Genomic DNA, 21,369 nt, shown 5'->3' on the forward strand with positions numbered 1-21,369 from the left:
GACCCCACAACAGGGGGCAGGGGGACACCCGCATGCGAGGGGGCAAAGGGGCAGGGGCGGGGTCACAGCAAGCATGGCCTGGCACAGTCCCCAGAACCCCTCTGTCCCCCAGGGTCAGGGCAGGGCCTGGGGCAGGAGAGGCCTGGAGGCGGGCAGGGCCCCAGGGAGATTGTGCTATCAGGGTATGTCCCTGAGAAAGGGCCGCAGACCCCCGCCCAGCCCCAGTTTCTCTGGCACCTTCAAGTGGGAGGGGTCAACACCAGTTGCTGTGGGCCCTGGACCCAGCACAGGTTAGGGGCCTCAGCTATACCCAGACAGGATGTTACCTGTTCTTCTGTGGGCCTGTCCACATGCCGGGCAGTGACACACATGTGCATATGCACACACACACAGTAAATATTTGCGGAATGAACAGCCACACAGACGCTAGGGGGAAAACACACTGCTACCAAGATGGACACAAACAGTCCCTCTCACCCACACACAGTCCACGTGGTCACATGACAGCAGCCACAGGGCCTCCCTCTCACATGTGCACATGCACGCACACACACACACACACACACACACACACACAGCTTCCTCACCTTGCTGACGCCAGTGCTGCTAAGTGGCTCCAGGGAGAGGCCCAGGAGGCAGGCAGCTGAGACCCTCCATCCCAAGACCACAGGCCACTGAATGCTGCCCACAAGCACACGAGCTGGGATGTGGGTCCCTCCCTGGTCATGCCTTCAGATGAGGCCACAAATGCACGCTGTTGCAAGTTGCTGAGTTTGCGGTCATGTGTTCCCTAGCAACAGCTGATGGATACAGATGTCAGGCTGAGAGACACCTTACTACAGAGTGAAACAGGTGTGGCATTCCTCAGTCAGGACAAAAAGTGTACCAGTGCTTTCTGCTATTAATAAATCACATCACCCACACCTAAAAATGCAGCCACGTACAGCCACACTCTTGCAGGTGCCAAGGTCACCCATCACAAGCGTCCAGTCCTGCTGGCAACCGCATGACCCACATCTCCATACACCCTACACTGTGATCATACTGCATACTGTCACACACACAGGAGCCTCCCAAACATGCTTAGACATAAGCCATCCGCCCAGCACACCGAGGTGCCCAGTTCATCATCCCATGGGATCCCCCACACCCTAGGCCTACAGGTCACCTTCACACTGGCCGACACAGCCTCACCAGGTTCCACGATTGTGGTGTCATCTAGACACTTACAAAAACATAATCTCAGGGTGGCGGGCACACCCTGACTCCAGGACACACGCCTTCCTGGGCAGCCCCCATGCCTAGTAGGTGGAAAGCAACAGGTTGTGCAGAGCTCTGCCTCCAGCCCCATGGACCCTGCTAGTGCTGGGTCTGGATGCCTGCCTCTGACAGGGTCCAGCTCCCCCTCCCCAACACCCTGCCCAAGGCTCAGTGATAACAAGCTGTGTCGCTCTCTGTCCATGGGCTGTGTCCAGGAAGGCCCTCCATATTCATCCCAGACAGTCTCCTGGAGTTGTGCTGTGGCCATTGGCCTGTTCTGGGCCTCCTCTGCCTGCACCCCAGGCCCAGGCCGGGTGTGGAGTGGGATTCTGGGCTGGTGGGGCACTGCTGAGGGCCCTGTTTGGTTATTGCCTGGCAGCCTGAGACCCAGCCCGCAAAGCCCCCCACCAAGCTGTGGGGACGGGGGCAAGAGGAGTGGTCTGGGACCTGGGTTGGGGGGGGCCCAGGTCAGAGGTCATGAGGGATGGAAGGGGGAGGGGAGTGTATGTTAAACACCAAATAGGAGAAAACAAAATCTGAGGTCCATGTGCATTTCAACTCCCTCCTCCCCAGCAAGGTCACAGTGATCTAATGGAGGGACCCAAGGGGAAGGGGCAGAAGTGGCAGACACGGAGATGGGGGAAAAATCCGGCATCCTCAGTCCAGATGGGGACAAACAGCTTCCCCCCCACCGCCTGTTTTCCCACATGCAGATCATGGGGGCCACCTCCAGCACTCGCCTTCCGGGGATACAGACAGGATGGGGAGTCGGGGGGAAGAGGGAGGGGACAGCAGAGTGATGCAACAGAGCTGGGTTGCCACAAGCCCAGATCTGCCACAGGCTCGGCAAGGCCTCAGTTTCCCCACTGGAGATGGTGGATGAAGGAAGAGAAGTGGAAGAGGCGGAGGGAGGCCGGGAGAGGAGGAGAAAGGGAGGAGGAAGAGGGCACAGGACTTGGGGAGAGACCCGTGCCCGGGCCAAGGGGTGCCGGCGGCGGTGGCGGGCTCCCTGGGCTCACATGAGGATGCATTTGCCCTTGATGCGGTCTGTCCTCTTCTGCTTGCTGGAGCGCTTGCCGTCGATGTTCAGGCTCATGTTCCGGCGTGTCTCCAGCGTGAGCAGCTCCTGGAAGAGCTCCTTGACGTTGTAGTTCATCTTGGCTGAAGTCTCCATGAAGGCGCACTTCCACTCCTGGGCCACAGCCTGGGCCTCATGGGTGTCTACCTCCCGCTGGGTCTCGTCGCACTTGTTGCCCACCAGCATGACGGGGATGTCCTCCACGCTGCCCTTGATCTGCACGATGAGCTTGTAGATGGGGCCCAACTCCTCCAGCGACTGCTTGCTGGTGACCGAGAATACCAAGATGAAGGCATGGCCCTTGGAGATGGACAGCCGTTGCATGGCCGGGAACTGGTGACTGCCCGTGGTGTCAGTGATCTGCAGCGTGCACACACTCTTGTCACAGCTGATGACCTGCCGGTAGGTGTCCTCAATGGTGGGGATGTAGGTGTCCCGGAACGTGCCCTTGACGAAGCGCAGCACCAGCGAGCTCTTGCCCACGCCGCCCGCCCCGAACACCACCACTCGGTAGTCGTTGCTCTGTTCAGGCATCTTCCACACGGGGGTGGGGGGTGGGGCCGGGAGAGCTCGCAGCTGTGGCTGCTAGAACCCCAGACCGACCCTGCACAGAGAGGAGTGTCAGATGCAAAAGGCCCACCCAGGTTGGGAGGGAGTGGGAGGGGTGGGCTTCTCGGAGGAGGCAGCATTTCTCTTGCCTCCCTGTTGATCTGGTTGACTTTGCCATTCAGAGCTGCACCCTCTGCCTGTCTGCTTTCCCTCAATAAAATCTGGGGCTTGAGCTCCTTTCAGGGTGTGGAAAGACTTGACTGGAAGGAGCGTGGAGATGCCGGCATGGGGTGCACACCCTCAGCTTCCTCCACCTGTGTGCTCCCCCAGCCCCCAGGAGGCACTGGCTTTTCCCTGGGTCTGTGACCGGGGCAAGCTGCCTTGCCACCCTGAATCTGTTTTCTCCTCTGCAAAACAGGTGAAGTGGTGCCTATCTCCAGCCATCACAGGCTCTCTGATCTCCCTCAATCCCATGGGAGCTGCATGGTGGGGTACCTTTAAAATGCAGATGACAGGGCCTCAGCCCTGGAAGCAGTGAATCCTTTGGTCCAGGGCCACAGTCCTAGGAATTTGCATTTTAAAACTGCTCTCCTTCCTGCATCCCCTAAGTGTGATACTGGTTCGAGAGGTCCAAAAATTTGCAAATCATAAAGCTGGTTTTCCAGGTTGTAGATGAGAAAACTAAACTTAGCCTAGAGAAAGCCCCACTTCCTAAACTCCAAACCAGACTACAGTCTGGCCTGCCACCTAGGTCTGATGTGTCCAACAGAACTCTCTGCGAGGGAGTCCCCTCATCCTCTGTCCCCTCCTCTGTGCTCAGAGAGGTCCAGTGACCTCGGGAGGTCACACAGCACAGCAATTCCTAAAATGATGATGGTGGGGGAAGAACTGTGGCCTGGGAGTGAGAAGGCAGGAATCCTGTCTCCAGCATCTGCCTCCTTATCTATAGAAACAGCAGAGACCCCTTCCCTGCCTCCTCTCAGCCATCTCTGAGAGTCCCTCAGCATGGAGGGGTGCGTCCACAATGAGATAGAGAAGACATGGCAAGATTGCCCCCCTGGCCATGCTACTGCCCTCAGGTATTGCGGGGTGGGGGAAGGTAGTGTGCAAGACCCAATGACGTGAACCTGGCAATGAAAACCCCAGTAAGTAAACTGATGTCCCCGAGCCTCAGTGTTCCCATCTGTGAAATGTGAGCAGTTGCAGCGCCCATTCCATGGAGGTGCTGGGACAAAGAGTGCCAGACGCTGGAGAAAGCCCTTGGCTGGGTGCTTGGCACACAAGAGCCCTCAGTAAAGATGGACAGACATGATTCTCCATCTCAAGGACCCAAGGTGTAAAGCACCTGGCTGGTGGCAGGTTGGGAAGGCACGTTCTCAATGATCAAAAGTAACAGGTTTGTCAGAAAAAGACAGACAGTGAAGCTAACAGCTGACACAGACCCCACAAATGACGTGCCAGGCAAACTTGTAGGAGCTTTAGCGGCTCTAACTCGTGGGGGACTGTTAGGCATCTCGGTGACATGCATAGCATTGGGGGGCAGTGGCTGGTGGGGCTGGCAGCCTGCTCTGCAATTACTGCCCTCTCCTGGGTGAGCACCCTGAGAAGTGGGCTCAGCACTTTGCAGCCGGGCACCGCCCAGACTGGCCGAGGGACCTGGGGTGGCTGGTAACCACTGGCTCGGCTGCCTCAACCCAGCCCTTGCCTTGCACTGAGTGCAGAACCCCCGGCAGGTTTCCGGGCATGTCCACAAGGGTGTCCTCCAGGAAGGGTCCATGGGGGCCTGTGATCCCTGACTGGGAGCCCCGTTCCATAACCCCTAAACCCACGCCAGGAGGCTCCCTGGGTGCCATTTGACTCCCACCCTCACCTCCCCTTGGCTGGGGTGGAAGGAGGAGGGGGCCATGGGCACCGAGGTTCCAGAGGGGGTGGCACAGGCTCAAGGTCACAGCAGAGAGGTGGCCGAGCAGAGCAGGGTTGGAACTGGCTCTGGTTGGCTGCAAGGCCTGGGGTCCTTCCCCAGTGCAAGGCAGCCCAACTTGAAACTCCCAGGCCAGACGAATCTGCCCAGTCCTGGGCCCCGGGGTCCAGCGAGGAAGGTTGGAGCGACCTTAGGTGCAAGAAAGCAGGCCCAGCTCAGGGGAGGGCCTGGGGGCAGGGGTTGGCTGCCCCAAGGGGGTCTGACTTAGGGACTACCTGACCAATGAGGGGTTTGATGACAGAGGACCTGCTCTAGAGGGGCCTGTCAGGGGAGGCCAGCCCAGGGGCTCCCCTTGGCCCAAGGAGGATCTAAGTGGTGGGGGAGGGGGTGTCCACCGGAGGAGGGGTTCCTGGATGACAGGCTTGGCTTGGAGAGGGAGCGGAAGGGCTGAATGGGTGTGTGGTCGGGACAGACCAGCTCGGGGCCCACCTGACTCCTCCTGGAGAGGCCCTGACGGTGGGACTGAGGAGGGGCTGCGGTGGGCCGGAGGGGTTGGCTTGGTCGAAGGGCTCCCGGTCAGTACCGTGGGGGAGGGGTGATGCCAAAAGGGAGCTGTCCAAGGTGGGCGCGCGGAGGGCGGCCCAGCCAGGGCCCGGCCGGACTGGGGAGGGGGTTCCGGTGGAGGGCTCGCCGGGAAGGAGGGCGCAGCCCCGCGGCCCCGGAGGGTGGGGCTCAGACAAAGGAGGGGCGCGCGGGGAGAGGACCTGCGGGCCTCGCGGGGTGATGCAGCGGGCCCCGGCGCCCCCCGCCCCCCGCTCTGGCCACCTACCTGGGCGCTCTTCCCTGCGCCGCCGCCGCGGCTGCTGCTGACCGGCTCCGTGTCCGCTTGGGCGCCGCCGCCCCCCGCACGCCCGCCGCCGCCCGCCCGAGCTGCCTTCGCCGCTGCCGCGCCCGCGCCCGTCCCCGCCCGTCCCCGCCCGCCGCCTGGCGCCGCGCTCCGCCCCTCCCCCGGGACCCGCGCCCCCGGCCAAGGTCACCGCCGCCCCGCGCCAGGCCGCGCGCCCACAGTCCCTCCTGGGCCCGGCTCAGACCCTCGCCCCTACATCGCCGCCTGGCAAACACAGAGTGCTGCCAGGGACGCAATGGGGGTGGGGTCGGCTTCTCCGGGATGCAGCTGGAGCATCCCAGGGTCACCCTGCAGCCGCGGCTGGGCAAGATAAGGGGCACCCAGGAGCAAAGAGAAGGGGCCAACTGGCAGAACCGTAGATAAGGGTACTGAGGGACAGAATGGCAACCCCTTGGGCTGGTCCAGGGGGTGGGAGGTGTCCAGCTTAGGGGCAAGGGAAGGAATGTGCATTGATGGAATGAATAAATAATCAATCAATAAATAGATGTGTGAGAAGGCAGAGGTGGTCCAAGAAGGCTTGGGACAATGAGGGTGTTCAGGAGACTAATCCTCATGGGAGGCTTTTTCCTGGCAGGGGTGGGACTTGGTCTGGGTTGATGGCTATAAGGACAGGTGACTGAGACAGAGATGGCAACTGGGCCTTTGAAGTGGGGGGATGCTTCTAAAGGTAGAGGGGTGAACAAAGGGAGCCAAGGATTTGCAGTTTTCTGATAGAAAAATGTTCTCTGTCTCAAAGCAGAGTTGTCTCTGAGAGCAGACATTTGCCTTTGGGAAGTGTCTGTGTGTCTGATGTCCAAGCATCCACGTTTAAGCCAGCAGGATGCCATCACTCCTCCCTCCTGCGGACTCGGGGGGCAGACTCTGAGCAGGCCAGGCTTTGGGGCACAGGCAGGGGTGGCTTTGAGCCCACCCCAGGGCCCACGCCTCTTAGAGGCAGGTACCCCCAGATTGGATGAGGAGGCTGACACTAGGGTCCCACAAGGAAGTGCCTTCTGGGATCAGAGTGGTCACAGGGTTAAAGAGGCTTTTCATAAGGTGATGAGCTCCCCATCATGAGATGTGTGAGCAGATGGTCAGCTGGAACCCAAGGGCCCCTCTGGCTCCAGATTCTTGCTGACCCATCATGTCTGTGGTTCCAGCTAAGCCAGACCCTTCCTGCTCCCTTGGAGATGTGGGCACGATCCCCAAGACCACCTGGTTCTCCCAGAGTCTGGACCCCTGAGGTCCCTGAGGTCCGCCCCATTTCTCCCTGATTCTGCCCCTCCACTGCATTTCCCGACCTCTCATGCCTGGACCATCCACCTCCTTCCTGGCCTCCCTGAACCGTCCTCTTCAGCCCTCCTCAATCTCCCCTCTGGTTCCCCGTCCAACCCTGGCTGCCTGGAGCTATTCCCTGGGCACACCTCCCTCCTGTCCTGTCCTTGGCCTCGTGGGGTATCACAGAGGGTGGCCTGGTCCCAAGCTGGCATCTCTCAAGTGCTCTCAGCCAGCAATGGAGACAGCCCCGTATGCAGACAGGTCCTGTACTCTGGTTGGGGTCTCTGTGTCCCAGCCCGGTGTGCCTCTGAGCCTCAGTCTCCCCATCTGTGAATGAAGGTCACTATGTGTTCCTTGTCAGGGTTGCTGGGAGCGATTGGGCCTGACGTCCACCTAGGTGGGGCTGCTGGTCACCTGCGTGCTCAGAGATGACAGCCCTAGCTCTCTCCCGTTCTGACTGCCTGCCTGCCTCCGTCTCCTGAGTGACCAACGGTGCTGGTCTGGGCTTCAGGCCTTGGGCCAGCCCTCTGGCTGCTCAGGGTGCCAGCCCAGGCCGGGGCAGGCTGACTCATGCGGAGCAGCGTGGGCACCGACAGCAGTTCCACTCTGTGGCTGCTATTTATAGCTCACAGGCCAGCCTCTCAGCCTCGTGAGCCAGGGCAGGACTGGCCCAGAGTCTTTGCTTGGCTCTCCCTGGGCATGGGGCCCAACTCCCCCCGAGCACCCCAAACCAAGGCAGCAGTCAGGAGAGCCCTGGCCTTCGTGAGCCAGCACGGAAGTGTGCTGGGTTTCTCCAGGTCAGCAAAGGGAATTGGCTCTCCCAGGGTGGCCCAGCTGGGAAGAGGCAAGGTAGGGGCTAGAGCTGGGGCCCACTGGGTTCTGAGCCCGCTGTCCCTGGCTGTCTGGGGGCCTGGGCCAGGGACCCGCACCTGGCCTTTTCTGTCCTTGATCTGCACAAGTCCTCCTTTATGCAACGGGACATCCCTTCACCTAAAAGGAGGTCCCGGCTCCTTGTCTAGCCTCACAGCCTAGGGGCCTCCCGCTGGCTGCTCCAGGCAGGGGACACTCCAGGCCCACTGTGCAGGGAGCAAAGCAGCTGGGTCTCACGCTCTGCTCTCTCTGTGCTCCTGGAATTAATGCAGTTATGTGGGTGAAGCTGAGGCTGGGTGCTGTGGCCTCTCACTGATGCTGTTTGGCCCACAGAGGGTTTTTTGTTTAAGTTTGGTGTCAACATTTAAAAATAAGAATATCGTTTGTCAAAACATACATTGCCTTGATGAATGAACAGGCTTGTGTCTCAAGTCTGAATTCTGTCAGCTAGCACCTGTGGAAGCTGGACCCCAGGCCCCAGTGGAAGAGGCTGGTCCCTGGTTGAGGTCGCCTGCCTGGCCCCTGGAGGTAGCCAGAGGGGCTCCTCCAGATCCTGGGCTGTGTGGTTATCACCACCTCCATCACCATAGACTTTGCCACCAGCAGGATGAACCCCTTTAACCGAAAGATGGACAGGGAAGCTTTGCTCAGTCAGAGGAAAGGACCATGATGTGCAGGAGACCTCAGGGCCTTTGCAGGCCACTCCCTCCACCAGAAATCCTCCTCCCCCATCTTCTGACTCAAGTGAGACCTTCAGAGGTTCCCCCCAACCACGATGCTAAAATCATCTCTGAACCATCACAATATTATAATTATCCTTCGATTAAAATAAATAAATTTTAAAAATAAAATAGCCTCTACCTCCCTTCCTGGCTCTCCCTCCATCTTGTTTTTTTTTTAAAAAAATTTACTTATTTAGGCTGTGCCAGGTCATAGTTTTGGCACACGGGATCTTTAATTGCAGCCTGTGGGATCTGGTTCCCCAACCAGGAGCTTGCATCTGGTTCCCTGACGTGTCCCCTGCATTGGGAGCACAGTCTTAACTACTGGGCCACCAGGGAAGCCCCACTTTGCTCTTCTTCATCTTAAAGGCACTTAGTGCATTTCTTGTCCATGTATCATGTGTCTCACTCGCTGGAAAGTGAGCTGCTTAGGCTCTACGACTGTGGGTCTCACCTGTGGATGATCCTGCCCCCAGGGGACACTGAGAGATATCTTGGGGCATTTGTGGCTGTCATGACCAGGGTGAGCTCCTGGTGTCAAGTGGGTGGGGGCAGGGAGTCTGCTCCATATCTCACAGCACCCACAATGACCTCCCCGGTGGATGAACTGGCCCCAGGTCAGCAGTTCTGAGGGAACCCTGGTGTGGGTCAAAATGTATCTCAAATGTGTCCCCTGACCAACATCACCTGGGAGTTTGGAGAAAATGCAAAATCTCCAACCCTACCCCCAACCAGGACTGCTGCTCACATCCTATTAGGCTCAGGATGGGTGAATGTCCCCAGTGCTGAGCAGGAGGTTGGCGGCGGGGGTCGGGGGTGTGAGTGGGGGGGGGTGTGGGGATCATTTTCTAGGGGCATTTTGTCCACCCGAGTGGAAGGACCAGAACTAGCTCAGAGGGAGGCCCAGCCGGTCCCTTGAGAGACTGTGAACCATGATGGCCATTTCCTTTGCGTTAAACACAGCACTTCAGCTGTGCCTGTAGGCACTGGGTCGGGGGCTCTGAAAGGCCCAACTGCCCACCTGTTCTCCCCAGCCAGGCTGGGCACACAGCAAGCACTTGGGCCCTTGGCCAGAACACTGCTGTCTGGCCGGTCAGCTGTTTCTGCCCTGGGAGCTGTAGAGGTCTGGGGGTGACAGGCGCGGGTGGGGGGAGGGGCTCGCTTCTGCAGCCCAATCTGGCCTCAGCAATGTGATGGAGTTCTGGGGCCTTCTCAGAACCACCCCCATGCCCTACAGCAGCCCTCCTTGGCTTCTTCCTGGCCTGCGGAAGGCTCTTGGAAGGTCAGGTGGGTAGCTCACTGGTTCTGTCACAAAGCTGACAGACAGCTGCTCATGGTGAACAGGGGCAAGGACAGGTGGGCTGCAATGGCCCTCTTCTCCCAGCAGGGCTGAGGGTGTAGGGCTGGCGGCCAGGGCAGGCCCGGAGGCGCAGTGCGCAGGGACACGCCAACCGTCCGATGTCTGCTTTTCAGGCCCAAAAGACACAGAAGTGCTGGGAAACAGGCTCCTTCTCCCAGCCCCATGCTAATGAATTCCCCACCAGAAATGTAAACAGCAGACAACAGAGACTGAGACACACTGTTATTATGGTTGATTCAATCTGCGAAGCCTGGGTGCCGCCTCCTAATTTTCTCCTCTTTTGTCTCAGGATCAGGAAGGGGAACCCAGTCGACTCCATCCAGCTATTGCCTGTACTGGGAGCCCCGACTCCCCTCCTCTCCAGGCAGACTGTGGAGGGCAGCGGGGCCGAGGGAGGGTGATGCTCTGCTGAGGACCGAAGCCAGGTTCTGGGTCAACTCTACTGTCTGCAGAGCTCTAAACAGTGCCTCTGCCCTTGCCCTAGTGTCCCCATAATCGTACCACCAGGAGCCTGCCTGGTCAGGGCCAAGTGGCTAGGGGTGGCCTTGACCCAGCTGGGCACATCCGGATAAAGGTGGCACCTGGTATTTTGTGCTGAAAGCCTTGTGTTTTATTTATTTTTCAAACAGAAAGGCATTTGTGCTATCTGGGATTGCTCGCGTCCAAGCGAAGGTGGTTGTGCCTGGTCACCACGCAACACATTAAACAGATCATCAGCAGGTGTCCGCCCCCTTCTCCTCCGTGAGACACACACACAGAGCTCAGAGTGACACTTCCTCAAAGGTGCAAAGTTAAATAGAAATGGATGAAGGCTTGTGGCCAATGTGCAGTTCTGTGTCAGGGCTGGTCCAGGGTCCCAGGAGGTGGGTTTCCAACCCACAGGCTTCTTCAGCTCACCATGTGGCAATCTCATGTCAGAGACCGTGGGAAGGTGGAGCCACTGAGCTGTCCTCAGAAGACCCCGGTCTAGACCGGACACAACCACCTTGGGCCAGGGGCCCTCAGGAGTAAGGTCGGCCCCCCAGGCCCCTCTTGGATGAGATGACCACTTCTCTTCTCACCTCAACTTTCAGCTTTGACCCTCACCCCAAGTGGGGAGAGCTGACAATTGACTGAGTGACACCATCATCTCAGTGAGAAGCAGACCCTGGGGCTGACCTGGCTCCTCCAACAGCAGACAGGAGGGGTAGCCTTGGGAGAGGCTGGTGGATGAGACAGTTTGTGTCCTCTCCTACACCACACAGCATTCCCCCCCACCAATTTTGGGGGTTCCGGCATCCCTAGGGGCCTGGAAGCAATTCTCCTGGGGCTGGTAGGACCCTGGAGGGAGGCCAGAGCCCAACAGAGGCTGGGCAGGCTGGGGATCCAAGGACGCCAGGGACTGGGGTGGCAGTGTCCAAGGCGAGTGGGGTCCACTTGGGTTCCCCCTCTTTGCTGGTGTTGCAGTGCCCTTCCTGGTCCATAAGCTGGCTCAGAGTGAGGGGGAACAACAGGACCTTGAGGGCTCCAGTGGGCGGATGGAAGGGGAAATGTGGGGACTGAGGGGTGGACAGGCCTGTGGTGTCCCCAGGACATCCCAGGAAGTTGATGGCAGGCAGGAGGGCGGGGACCCTGCTGTGTGTGTGCTTTAGGTGACGGGGAGGTGTACGGAGTGGGGACTCCTAGAGCAGACCCCATGGGAGGTTCCTACTGGGTTTGGGGAGAGGAGCCCCTGAGGGAACCCACCCCATTGCATGGGCCACACCCCTCCATCTGAAGACAGGCCCCGGAATCTAGATCATTGGATACTGCCCACTGAGGGCAGAGTGAAGCGGGGGCAGGCAGGCACCAGCAACACTGGGTTTAGAACAAGGTGCAGGTGATGCTCCTACCCCCATGGGGGTCACTCGCCTGGCAGGGGAGATGTGGGTCCTGGTAAAAGCCAGATAGATGTTCCTAGAAACAGGCCCAATACTTTTGTCAGCAGTGGTGGGGGTGCTTGGACATACACCCTTGTTCCCTGAGACTGGCAGGGAAACTAAAGGAGCTGTGCATCCTCATGCTTCTGAAGCCTGGCTAGCAGCAGCAGGCCAGGACCTGGGGTGCCCGCTCGAACAGCAATTAGATACTCCAGGTACACCCTGGGGCCAGAGTACCAGAGAGCCCAGGCCCACAGGGCACAGGGGCCTGTCCTCGCCAGGAAGCTCAAACAACCCCACTGCCACAGCAGGTCTTGCTGGCGTGGGTCGGGGCAGTGACCCTGACTGAGACAGGAGTAGACTAGAGATTCTACGAAGGGGCCTGGGCCCCCGGCTGAATGGAAGAAGGAGGTGGCAGGAAGGGTATGGGTAATGGGGTCAGGGCTAGGGGAGCCAAGGCCGTGCCACAGAGATGCAGCAAAGCCCCCAGAAAGGGCCCTCAGCCCTGGCTCATCCCTGGGGGCGCCTGCTGGTTGCCCCAACAACACTAACACAGCTTGTTCCTACAGAGGGGAGGGTGTATGCCAGCCCCACAGGGCTGTTAGTCCCCTGCACTCCTGAACCTGAGCTTCATTTGTGCCTGGTGGGGGAAGTTGAGTCACGTGGCCCCTGACCCTGGCCTGCCAGGAGTCCTTGGGCACCTGGGGCCAAGAACCAAAGGCTGAACCCCCTGGAACCTGCCCATACGTCTCTCTGGGCCAGAACCAAAGAGCTCAGCCCCAGACCCTGGGGGGCAACCTCCCCATGCAGGCAGGCCGTACTGAAAACAGGGAACAGGGTGTCTCCAGGTTCCTTAAACCATACCTCTGCCCACCAAGCACAGCCTCAGGCAGCAGGAACCACTAACCCTGAATAAGGCTTCCAACTAACCCTGAACAGAGGCTCCCTGAAGGGCCCTCCTAATGGAAACCACTCAGGGTGTCACGTGACAGTGCCTGGCCCCTCTGCTAACCCTGGGGACATTCCGCCAGCTGCGTGCTGCAGGTCTCCAGGGGAGGCTGAGGGGGGCCACAGGTGCTAAGTCGCTCAGTCCTGTCTGACTCTTTGCTACCCCATCAACTGTAGCCTGCCAGGCACCTCTGCCCATGGGGATTCTTCAGGCAAGAATACTGGAATGGGTAAGTCATACTCTCCTCCAGGGGACCTTCCGGACCCAGGGATCGAACCCAGTCTCCCAAATTGTGGGCAGATTCTTTAACATCTGAGCCACTAGAGAAGCCCAAGAATACTGGAGTGGGTAGTCTATCCCTTCTCCAGGGAATCTTCCCAATCCAGGAATCGAACCAGGGTCTCCTGTATTGCAGGCGGATTCTTTACCACTGAGCCACCACGGGCAAGGAGGACAGAAGCTGGCCACTTCCACATCGTCCAAGCTGGGGTGTTTGGGGAGGAGGGTCTGGGTCCCACCCCGCCTCCCCTATGAGTCACCAGATCCCCACACCCGAGGACGACATGGCCACATGGCTTTGGGAAATACTTTTAAGAGAAGAATTTGTAAAAGTAAGAGTGGGGCCCCAAGGCCCGGGGTGCAGGATTTGGGGTGCAGTGTGGTCCCAGACGGCCCCTGTATGTGCAGGCACAGCCTGGGGGCTGAGCTCTGACCCTCAGGGGAGGTGGGGCAGGGCCCTCTGCGTCTTGTGGGGCTCTGGCTGGGTGGGGACAGAGCAGTCACCACTTGATGAAGACCATACCAGCCAGGACAGTGTAGCCCAGCACCAGGAAGAGGACCTTGAGCAGCCGGTCACTCTTCTCCTCCAGCTCCTTGGCCAGGATCTCGAAGAAGGTGACGAAGAGGAAGGTGCCACCCGCCAGGCCCTGCAGCAGCACAGAAGCCACGCTGCTGGGCACGCCGTGGGCGCTCTCAATGCCCAGGCCAAGGCTGATGCCCAGTGGGATCATGGCGCTCACAGTGACGGCCAGCTTGGCTGCGTCCCTCAGGGCCATGGCACTCCTGGCCATGCTGATGCCCAGGGCCACGGCCACCAGCGTCTCATGGATGGCTACTCCCACGAACAGGCTCACCACCTTCTCCCCTTCTTCCTGCAGGCCCAGGGCCAGGCCCTCGAAAACTGAGTGGGCTGACAGGGCAAAGACCAGGCTGAGGAGCCGCAGCGGGCTGGAGCATGACAGCTCCTGAACGCTCAGGCCGTGGCTGTGCCCATGTGGCTCCGCGTAGAGCGCATGGCCCCGTGGGCCGCCCATGAAGGGGCTCTCGTACTCCGAGTCGCTGCCAGCATCCGAGCTGGCGTTGAATGTCTCCAGGTCGATGAAGGCCGGCCTCTCCTTGCGGAAGGTCAGCACCAGCTGCTCCAAGAAGACAGTCATGAAGAAGCCCAACAGCATGATGGTCTCGGCCAGCGGGTAGTCGGTGCTGATGTGCACGAGAGTCAGGACTTCCTGGAGCTGGAACAGAGGGTGCCGGGGGAAAGGATGGGAGAGGTTCAGAGGGCAGAGGCCGTGACCTCACTGCCCACACAACAGGTTCACCAGATATGACTATTCAATTAACAGAAATACCCAGTTCATACAGGTTTTAAAAGGGGGAGGGGACAGTGACTCATCCTCGATGGATTGAAAAAAAAATCGATTAGAAAGGGAATAGGGCTCACGCCACTTCCACTCTGTTGACCAACTTGTAAATGGTGTAGAGACTTCCCTGATGGCCTGGTGGTTAAGAATCTGCCTGCCAATGCAGGGGGACACAGGTTCGATCCCTGGTCCAGGAAGATCCCACATGCCTTGAGGCAACTAACCCCCTGGGCCACAACTACTGAAGCTATGCTCTGCAATAGGAGAAACCACCGCACTAAGAAGCCCAGAAGACTCAGCATGGACAAAAATTAGTACATAAATAAATAATAGTTAAAAAAAGATTCCGCATGCTGCTCAGTGTGGCCACAAAAATAAAAAATAAAAGCAACCATTTGATACCCTCTAAGATACCCTTCCTTTCTGCACTCCTCCAGCCTTCTATAGGTAGCTTCTAAAACAAGCAAACAGACAAATATTTAAAAAAATAAAATAGTGTAGTGTGCTAAAGATACATCCACCAGGAACTTCAGAAAGTGACCTCATTTGGAAGAAGGGTCTTTGCAGACATAACTGAGGTGCAACAGGCTGAGCTGTGTCCCTGACAAATAGAAACTTTTATATGAAAGTCTCCCAACCCCTAGTGCCTCAAGTGTGTGTGTTTGAGTCCTAAGTCGTGTCCAACTCTTTCTAATCCCACGGACTGTAGCCCACCAGGCTCCTCTGTCCATGGGATTTCCCAGGCAAGAATACTGGAGTGGGTTGCCATTCTCTTCTCCAGGGGATCTTCCTGACCCAGGGACTGAACCCAGATTTCCCACATTGCAGACAGACTCTTAAGCCTGGTGCCTCAAAATCAACCCTATTTGGAGATAAGTTCTTAAAATAGGAGATTCAGTTAAAAGAAGGCTGTCAGGGCAGCCCCAAACCACTAGGTGGTGTCCTAACAGGAAGAAGAAGAGCCATCCTGTGAAGAGGCTGCAAGAGATGGCTGTGGGGCCACAGAAGGCCCCACCCTGCCAGCACCTTGATCTCAGACTTGTGGCCTCCAGTCCTAGGAGACAGTGTCTGCTCAAGCCCCCCATCTCTGACCTTCTGTCATGGTCACCCCAGGAAACTCATTAATAAGATAAGAATCTTGAGATGACATCTTCCTGGATAAGGATGGGGCCTGAATCCAATGATAGGTGTCCTTCTGAGAGAGAAAAGGAGACACACACAGAGACACACAGGGAGAGGCCATGTGATGATGGAGGCAGAGATGGGGTGATGGTCGCACAGGGCCAGGGACACCAGGGACTGCAGACGATCCCCACAAGCCAGGAGGGACATGGGATAGACTCACTCTCATGGCCTCAGAAGGACCCAGACCACTGACCCCTTGGTCTTGGACTTCTGGCCTCCAGATCATGACGTCAATCGAGCCTTCTGGCCCTGATGCCTCCACGGGTTTGCTTCCACATGACTCAGAGGCAGTTTCTGGGGCCCCCTGTCACTCCACTCTCCTGGGTGAAGGTGCTGAGAACCAACAGGAGGCTCGTCAGCATATCTGGCTGTCCTCACCAGACCCCTTGAGCCAGTACCGTTCAACAGAACCTTCCAGATGATGGAAACGTTCTCTGTCTATGCTGTCTGACATGGAACCCACCAGCCATGCATGGCCCTTGAGGACTTGAAATGTGGCTGCTGCAACTGAGGACTGGCCTGTTGAATTGTGTTCAATTTCAATTCATTGAAACCTCACCAGCTGGAATGGTCAGTGGCGGCCGCACTGGACCAAGAAGCAGGAGCTCTGGTGGAGGCTGGCAGGTGGCCAGGAGGGGCCTGGCCCACTGAGGTGCTAGGGAGTCTGGGGCAGGGGTGCGGCACAGGAGTGGTTCTGGGAGGACCATGACAGGGCCCTGTGTGCTGGAGGGGAAAGGCCATTACAGTAGTCCAGGCTGGTGGTGACACTGCTGGAATGCAGGAAGGGGTGCAGAGTACACCAGAGAGGACTCAGATCTCATCCTCACTGATGCCAAGCGCACAGGTTTCCCATGCTCCGTAATGGAGGAACACAAACTTAGAAGTGTAAAATACTGCCCAGTCCTCAATGTCAGCAGTCCAGGCACAGGATGGGGCTTGTAGATAAAGCAAACGGCACAGTGAGGAAGCCCATGTGGTCAGGGACTGAGGGTGGCTCCCAGCCAAGAGCTCGGGAGAAACTGTGCCCCAGTTCCACAATCAGGAAGGAGCTGAACTATGTCTTACAACGTGAGCTCAGATGCCAACCTGTCACCAGCTGAACCTTGGGATGAGACCACAGTCCAGCAGATACCTCTACTGCTGCCTCATGAAAGCCAGCAACCAAGTGTTACCCAGACTCCTGACCCACAGAAACTGTGGTCTTAAAATATGTGCTGTTTTAAGATGCTAAGTTTATAATAATTTGTTATGCGCAAACACCTGACTGATACAGGAGTTGAAGAGAGGCCACAATCATCAGCTTCAGGACAAAGTGCACATGCCTGGTGCGAGTGGTCTGGTCAAGTAACGACTGATGAGCCGACCATCTGGGAACCCCAGGTCTTGTTCAAACCCTTTGTTTACTAGGTAAGACCGAGAAAGGAAAAGCAACCAGCTCATGGTCACACAGCAAGTTCATTTTCTACTTCCCTTCACCCTTATAGTGTCAAGGTCCCTAAGCTTGGTATCAGGGTTGAAAAGCACTAGAGATGGGGGAGGGGCAAGATAAAGGTAGGGGATTAAAAGGTATAAACTATTATGTATAAAATAGGGACTTCCCGAATGGTCCAATGGTTGAAACTCTGAGCTCCCAATGCAGGGGGCCTGAGTTTGATCCCTGATAGGGGAACTAGACCCCACATGTCACAACCAAGAGTCCAAATTGCTACAACTAAGAGTTCGCAACTAAAGATTCTGCACACCACAAAGATTGTGCATGTAACAGTGAAGATCCCATGTGCCACAACTAAGACCCGGTGCAGCCAAAGAAATAAATAAAGACTAAAAAGATTAAATAAATAGGCTACAAGGATGTATTATACAGCATGGGGAGTATAGCAATAGCTTCTAATAACTATGAAGAAAGTGAAAGTCACTTAGTTGTGTCTTACTCTTTGCAACCCCATGGACTATACAGTCCATGGAATTCTCCCAAGGCCAGAATACTGCAGTGTGTAGCTGTTCCTTTCTCCAGGGGATCTTCCCAACCCAAGGATTCAACCTAGGTCTTTCATATTGCAGGTGGATTATTTACCAGCTGAGCCACTAGGGAAGCCCAAGAATACTGGAGTGGGTAGCCTATTCCTTCTCCAGCGGATCTTCCTGACCCAGGAATTGAACCAGGGTCTCCTGCATTGTAGGCAGATTCTCTACCAGCTGAGCTACCAGGGAAGCCCTTTAATAACTATAAATGGAGTATAATCTTTATAAAATTGTGAATTCCTAGTCCCTTGGACTGCAAGGAGATCAAACCAGTCCATTCTAAAGGAGATCAATCCTGGGTGTTCATTGGAATGACTGATGCTAAAGCTGAAACTCCAGTACTTTGGCCACCTCATGTGAAGAGTTGACTCACTGGAAAAGAGTCTGATGCTGGGAAGGATTGAGGGTGGGAGGAGATGGGGATGACAGAGAATAAGATGGCTGGATGGCATCACCGACTCGATGGACATGAGTTTGAGTGAGCTCCGGGAGTTGGTGATGGACAGGGAGGCCTGGTGTGCTGTGATTCATGGGGTTGCAAAGAGTCGGACACGACTGAGCGACTGAACTGAACTGAACTGAACTGATGTTGCATACCTGAAACTGACAAAATACTGTACATCAACTATATCTCAGTTTGAAAAAAAAAAAGGAAGAAAGAAAAGCAGCAGAGACGCTTGGCCATAAGGTGCCATGGGCCACTACTGCTAGCCCAGGGAGCCTTACCTTTTCCCTCACAGCTGGCAGTAAAGCATTGAAGCACGTGGCCAGAAAGACCCCACCGCCAAAAGTGTTGCAGAGTGAGAGGATCTTTTTCGAGCGGTGGGCCTTCTCAAAATCCATCTCGATGATCTTCACAGGGAGCAGGGAGCCAAGCAGCATGAAGAAGAACATGCCCACCATGCAGAGGATTTTGGCCACCAACAGCTTCACCATGGTGGCGTCTGCTGGCTGCTCTGGTCGCCACCTGGCCAAACCATGTGTGGGCACACACTCTCGTCCCACAACGCGCTAGGGAGTCCAACCACACAGCTGGGGGCTCATGTCTCAGTCCAGCCTCTGTGAATGTCAGGGGCAACCACGTCAGCTGTTGGACTGGTCCTCTGACCAGCTCAAGAAACCAAGCCCATCACGCCCAGTATTTCTACCCACTCCAGGCCTAGGAAGCATCATTGTCTCCTGCAGAAAATTCTCCACGGCTGCGCTGTCCAGTATGGCAGTCACTAGACACATGTGTCTGTGTAAGTTAATTAAATAAAATGCAGAAATAGGGACTTCCCTGCTGGCCCAGTGGCTAAGACTCCAGTGCAGGGACTAAGACTAAGGCTAAGACTCCCCAGTGCAGGGGACCTGGGTTCAATCCCTGGTCAGGGAACTAGATCCCACATGCCACACTAAGACCCAGTGTAGGCCAAAAAAATAATAAACATTTAAATAAAATTCAGTAGAATTCAGCTTCTCAGTCGTGATAACCATATTTCAAGTGTCCAGTAGGCACCTGAGTCTAGCAACCACCATACTGGACAGCAAAGAGAACACTTCCATCATTGCACAGTGTTCTGGTTCCCCTGCCCTTATGTAAAATCCAACAGCTTTACCCTGAAACAAAGGTTCTGCACCACCTCCCCTCACTGGCCTTTGTGGTCCCTGACTGTGGCAAGCCTACTCCCACCTCAGTGCCTTTGCACCTGTTGCTCTCTTCCCCAGGCCACTTTCCCCTAACCTTCCAGTGATGCTTGTCTTCCAGATCGCTGCCTCCAGGACCCCTTGAGGGGGCCTCCCCCTGCCCTAAATGGTACCGCCTGTACCCACCTCAAGGCTCCGAGCAGAACCGATGCTCAGTAACAGTTGGCTGAACAAACGGATGAGCTGAAGCATGTGGACCTCTTTATGAGCTGAAGCATGTGGACCTCGATGAGCCAAACTGAAGTCGATCTCGCCCTAGACAGACCCGAAAATTTCACCATTAATACAAGAGACTGCGGCTGCTCCCCAACCTCTCAGTTCTCACTGCCCGTGTCCCCTAGTCAGTTCAGATGCCAAGGGGGTAGATATCTCGCACCCTGTCCCTAGGCATCACTGGTGCTACAGGAAATTACACAAAATCCCCGAATGTCCTTACTTGCCTTGGGCTGCGACTTCCACAGGGTCAAGGAGTCTGTCTTCCCCAGTCCGAAGCCAGGTACACAGTAGGCGCCCAATAAATACATGTCGAGGATCAGGATGCCCCAGGCTGTAGCGTAGGGGTGAGAATGGCCTGGACGCTCTCAAACCAGGGGCTAATGGGACTAGGCAGAGGGGACGGTCTCATTCATTCATCCTTTTACTCAGCATTTATTGAGCACCTTCTGTGTACCCAGCGCTGCACCCGGCGCCCCACTCGACAGGGCACAAGTCGCGCTCCGCTGGGGAAACCTGACGCAAATCAAAGGCGGGGCCTCGGCTAACGGGCAGCAGAGCCCGCCTGGCCCCGAGCCGCCCTGGCCCAGCCCGCACCTACCTCCGTCGGGCCCTCGCCCGCCCGCCAGAGCCGTCTGCCGCTCAACTGCCGGGTGGTGTCGACCCCTCTACCGGGCTCCCGGCCGAGCCGTAGCTCGGCGCGCCGCTGCCCACGCCCCGCCCACGATTCTGACCACTGGCCATCCCAAGCGCCGCGGGGCACGTTCTGCACGCCATTGGCTGTTATAGTTGCCACTCAAACTGCGACTCCACCTCTCCTACCGGCAAGGGAAAGTAGTTTCCTCCCACTGAGCAGCGGGTACGGCCACAGGGCGGCTCCGGTGGGAAACTCAGACCTTAGAAGAAGGGTTCCGGAAGTATTTGGCTTCCAGAGCTGTCCAGGGGCTCCTGGTGCTGAAACCCGTTCGGATCGAGGCTTGGCCGTTGTCAGGAAAGGATTTACTACGAGTGACTGTCCCTCTCGGAGCGTCCTGGCTGCTGATTCCCTTCCTGTTGGCTTAAGAAGCAGATTTATCCCTTCAACATCTCTGCTTCCTATGTGCCAGAATATTTTCTTGGAGAACATCTGTCAACAAAACAAAGCTCTCTCCCCTTTTGGAGCTTACGTTCTAACAGACAGGAAATAATTGTTAAACATAATAATAAGTAATAAAATTATATCAGAAGGTGACAAGTGCTCTGGAGTAATAGAGCCAAGCGAGGGTTATCAAGAGTGTTGGGAGGTGGTTTGGGATATACACACGCACACTACTATATATGATAGATAACCAACAGCACCTACTGTATAGCACAGGGAACTCTACTCAAAATTCTGTGATAACCTATACGAGAAAGGAATCCAAAAAAAAGAATGAATATCTTATGTACATCTGTGGTTAATTCATGTCAATGTATGACAGAAAAACTGATATTGTAAACCAATCTTCAATCAATTAAAAATAAAAAGACACTTTTAAAAAAGAATGAATACATGTATATGTATAACTGAGGCATTTTCTGTAGACTGAAACCAACACAACATTGTAAATCAACTTTCAGTTCAGTTCAGTTCAGTCGCTCAGTCGTGTCCGACTCTCCGCGACCCCATGAATCACAGAACGCCAGGCCTCCCTGTCCATCACCAACTCCCAGAGTACTCTCAAACTCATGTCCACAGAGTCGGTGATGCCATCCAGCCATCTCATTCTCCGTCGTCCCCTTCTTCTCCCGCCCCCAACCTTTCCCAGCATCAGAGTCTTTTCCAGCGAGTCTTACTCCAATAAAATTAAAATATATTTAAAAATAGAGGGTT

General features: G+C 56.3%; 2 protein-coding genes across 4 annotated transcripts; both read right to left on the bottom strand.

The window, feature by feature from the left end:
• Nucleotides 1–2,275: 2,275 nt before the first annotated feature.
• Nucleotides 2,276–2,872, bottom strand: DIRAS1 (DIRAS family GTPase 1). Its single transcript, XM_055431283.1, has one exon. The coding sequence runs from the start codon at nt 2,870–2,872 to the stop codon at nt 2,276–2,278; it is 597 nt and encodes a 198-aa protein (XP_055287258.1).
• A 10,475-nt stretch (nt 2,873–13,347) lies between these two features.
• Nucleotides 13,348–20,231, bottom strand: SLC39A3 (solute carrier family 39 member 3). 3 transcript variants are annotated; one of them, XM_055430837.2, is made up of 4 exons: nt 20,119–20,231; nt 19,745–19,851; nt 19,431–19,559; nt 13,348–14,285 (listed from the first exon to the last, which is right to left on the bottom strand). In XM_055430837.2, exons 2-4 carry the CDS (start codon nt 19,826–19,828, stop codon nt 13,551–13,553), a joined length of 948 nt encoding a protein of 315 aa, XP_055286812.2. In that variant the 5' UTR covers nt 19,829–19,851; nt 20,119–20,231; the 3' UTR covers nt 13,348–13,550. The 3 variants fall into 3 exon arrangements, with proteins under 3 accessions (XP_055286812.2, XP_055286811.2, XP_055286813.2); XM_055430836.2 differs by having other exon boundaries at nt 19,745–19,906; XM_055430838.2 differs by lacking the exon at nt 19,745–19,851 and adding an exon at nt 18,345–18,677 and having other exon boundaries at nt 20,119–20,130.
• Between the last annotated feature and the right edge of the window lie 1,138 nt (nt 20,232–21,369).

Source organism: Moschus berezovskii, chromosome 8 (genome assembly GCF_049115385.1).
Source record: "Moschus berezovskii isolate FMDL1 chromosome 8, NW_MosBer_1.0, whole genome shotgun sequence".
Classification (NCBI taxonomy): domain Eukaryota; kingdom Metazoa; phylum Chordata; class Mammalia; order Artiodactyla; family Moschidae; genus Moschus; species Moschus berezovskii.

Excerpts from the sequence above, each read along its gene's own strand:
- DIRAS1 (XM_055431283.1), bottom strand. The coding sequence starts at position 2,872 with ATGCCTGAACAGAGCAACGACTACCGAGTGGTGGTGTTCGGGGCGGGC.
- SLC39A3 (XM_055430837.2), bottom strand. The coding sequence starts at position 19,828 with ATGTATTTATTGGGCGCCTACTGTGTACCTGGCTTCGGACTGGGGAAG. Across the intron at positions 19,560-19,744 it reads TGTGGAAGTCGCAGCCCAAG|GGCGAGATCGACTTCAGTTT; the intron begins GCAAGTAAGGAC and ends GGGTCTGTCTAG. Across the intron at positions 14,286-19,430 it reads GTTCTGCTCGGAGCCTTGAG|CTCCAGGAAGTCCTGACTCT; the intron begins GTGGGTACAGGC and ends CCTCTGTTCCAG.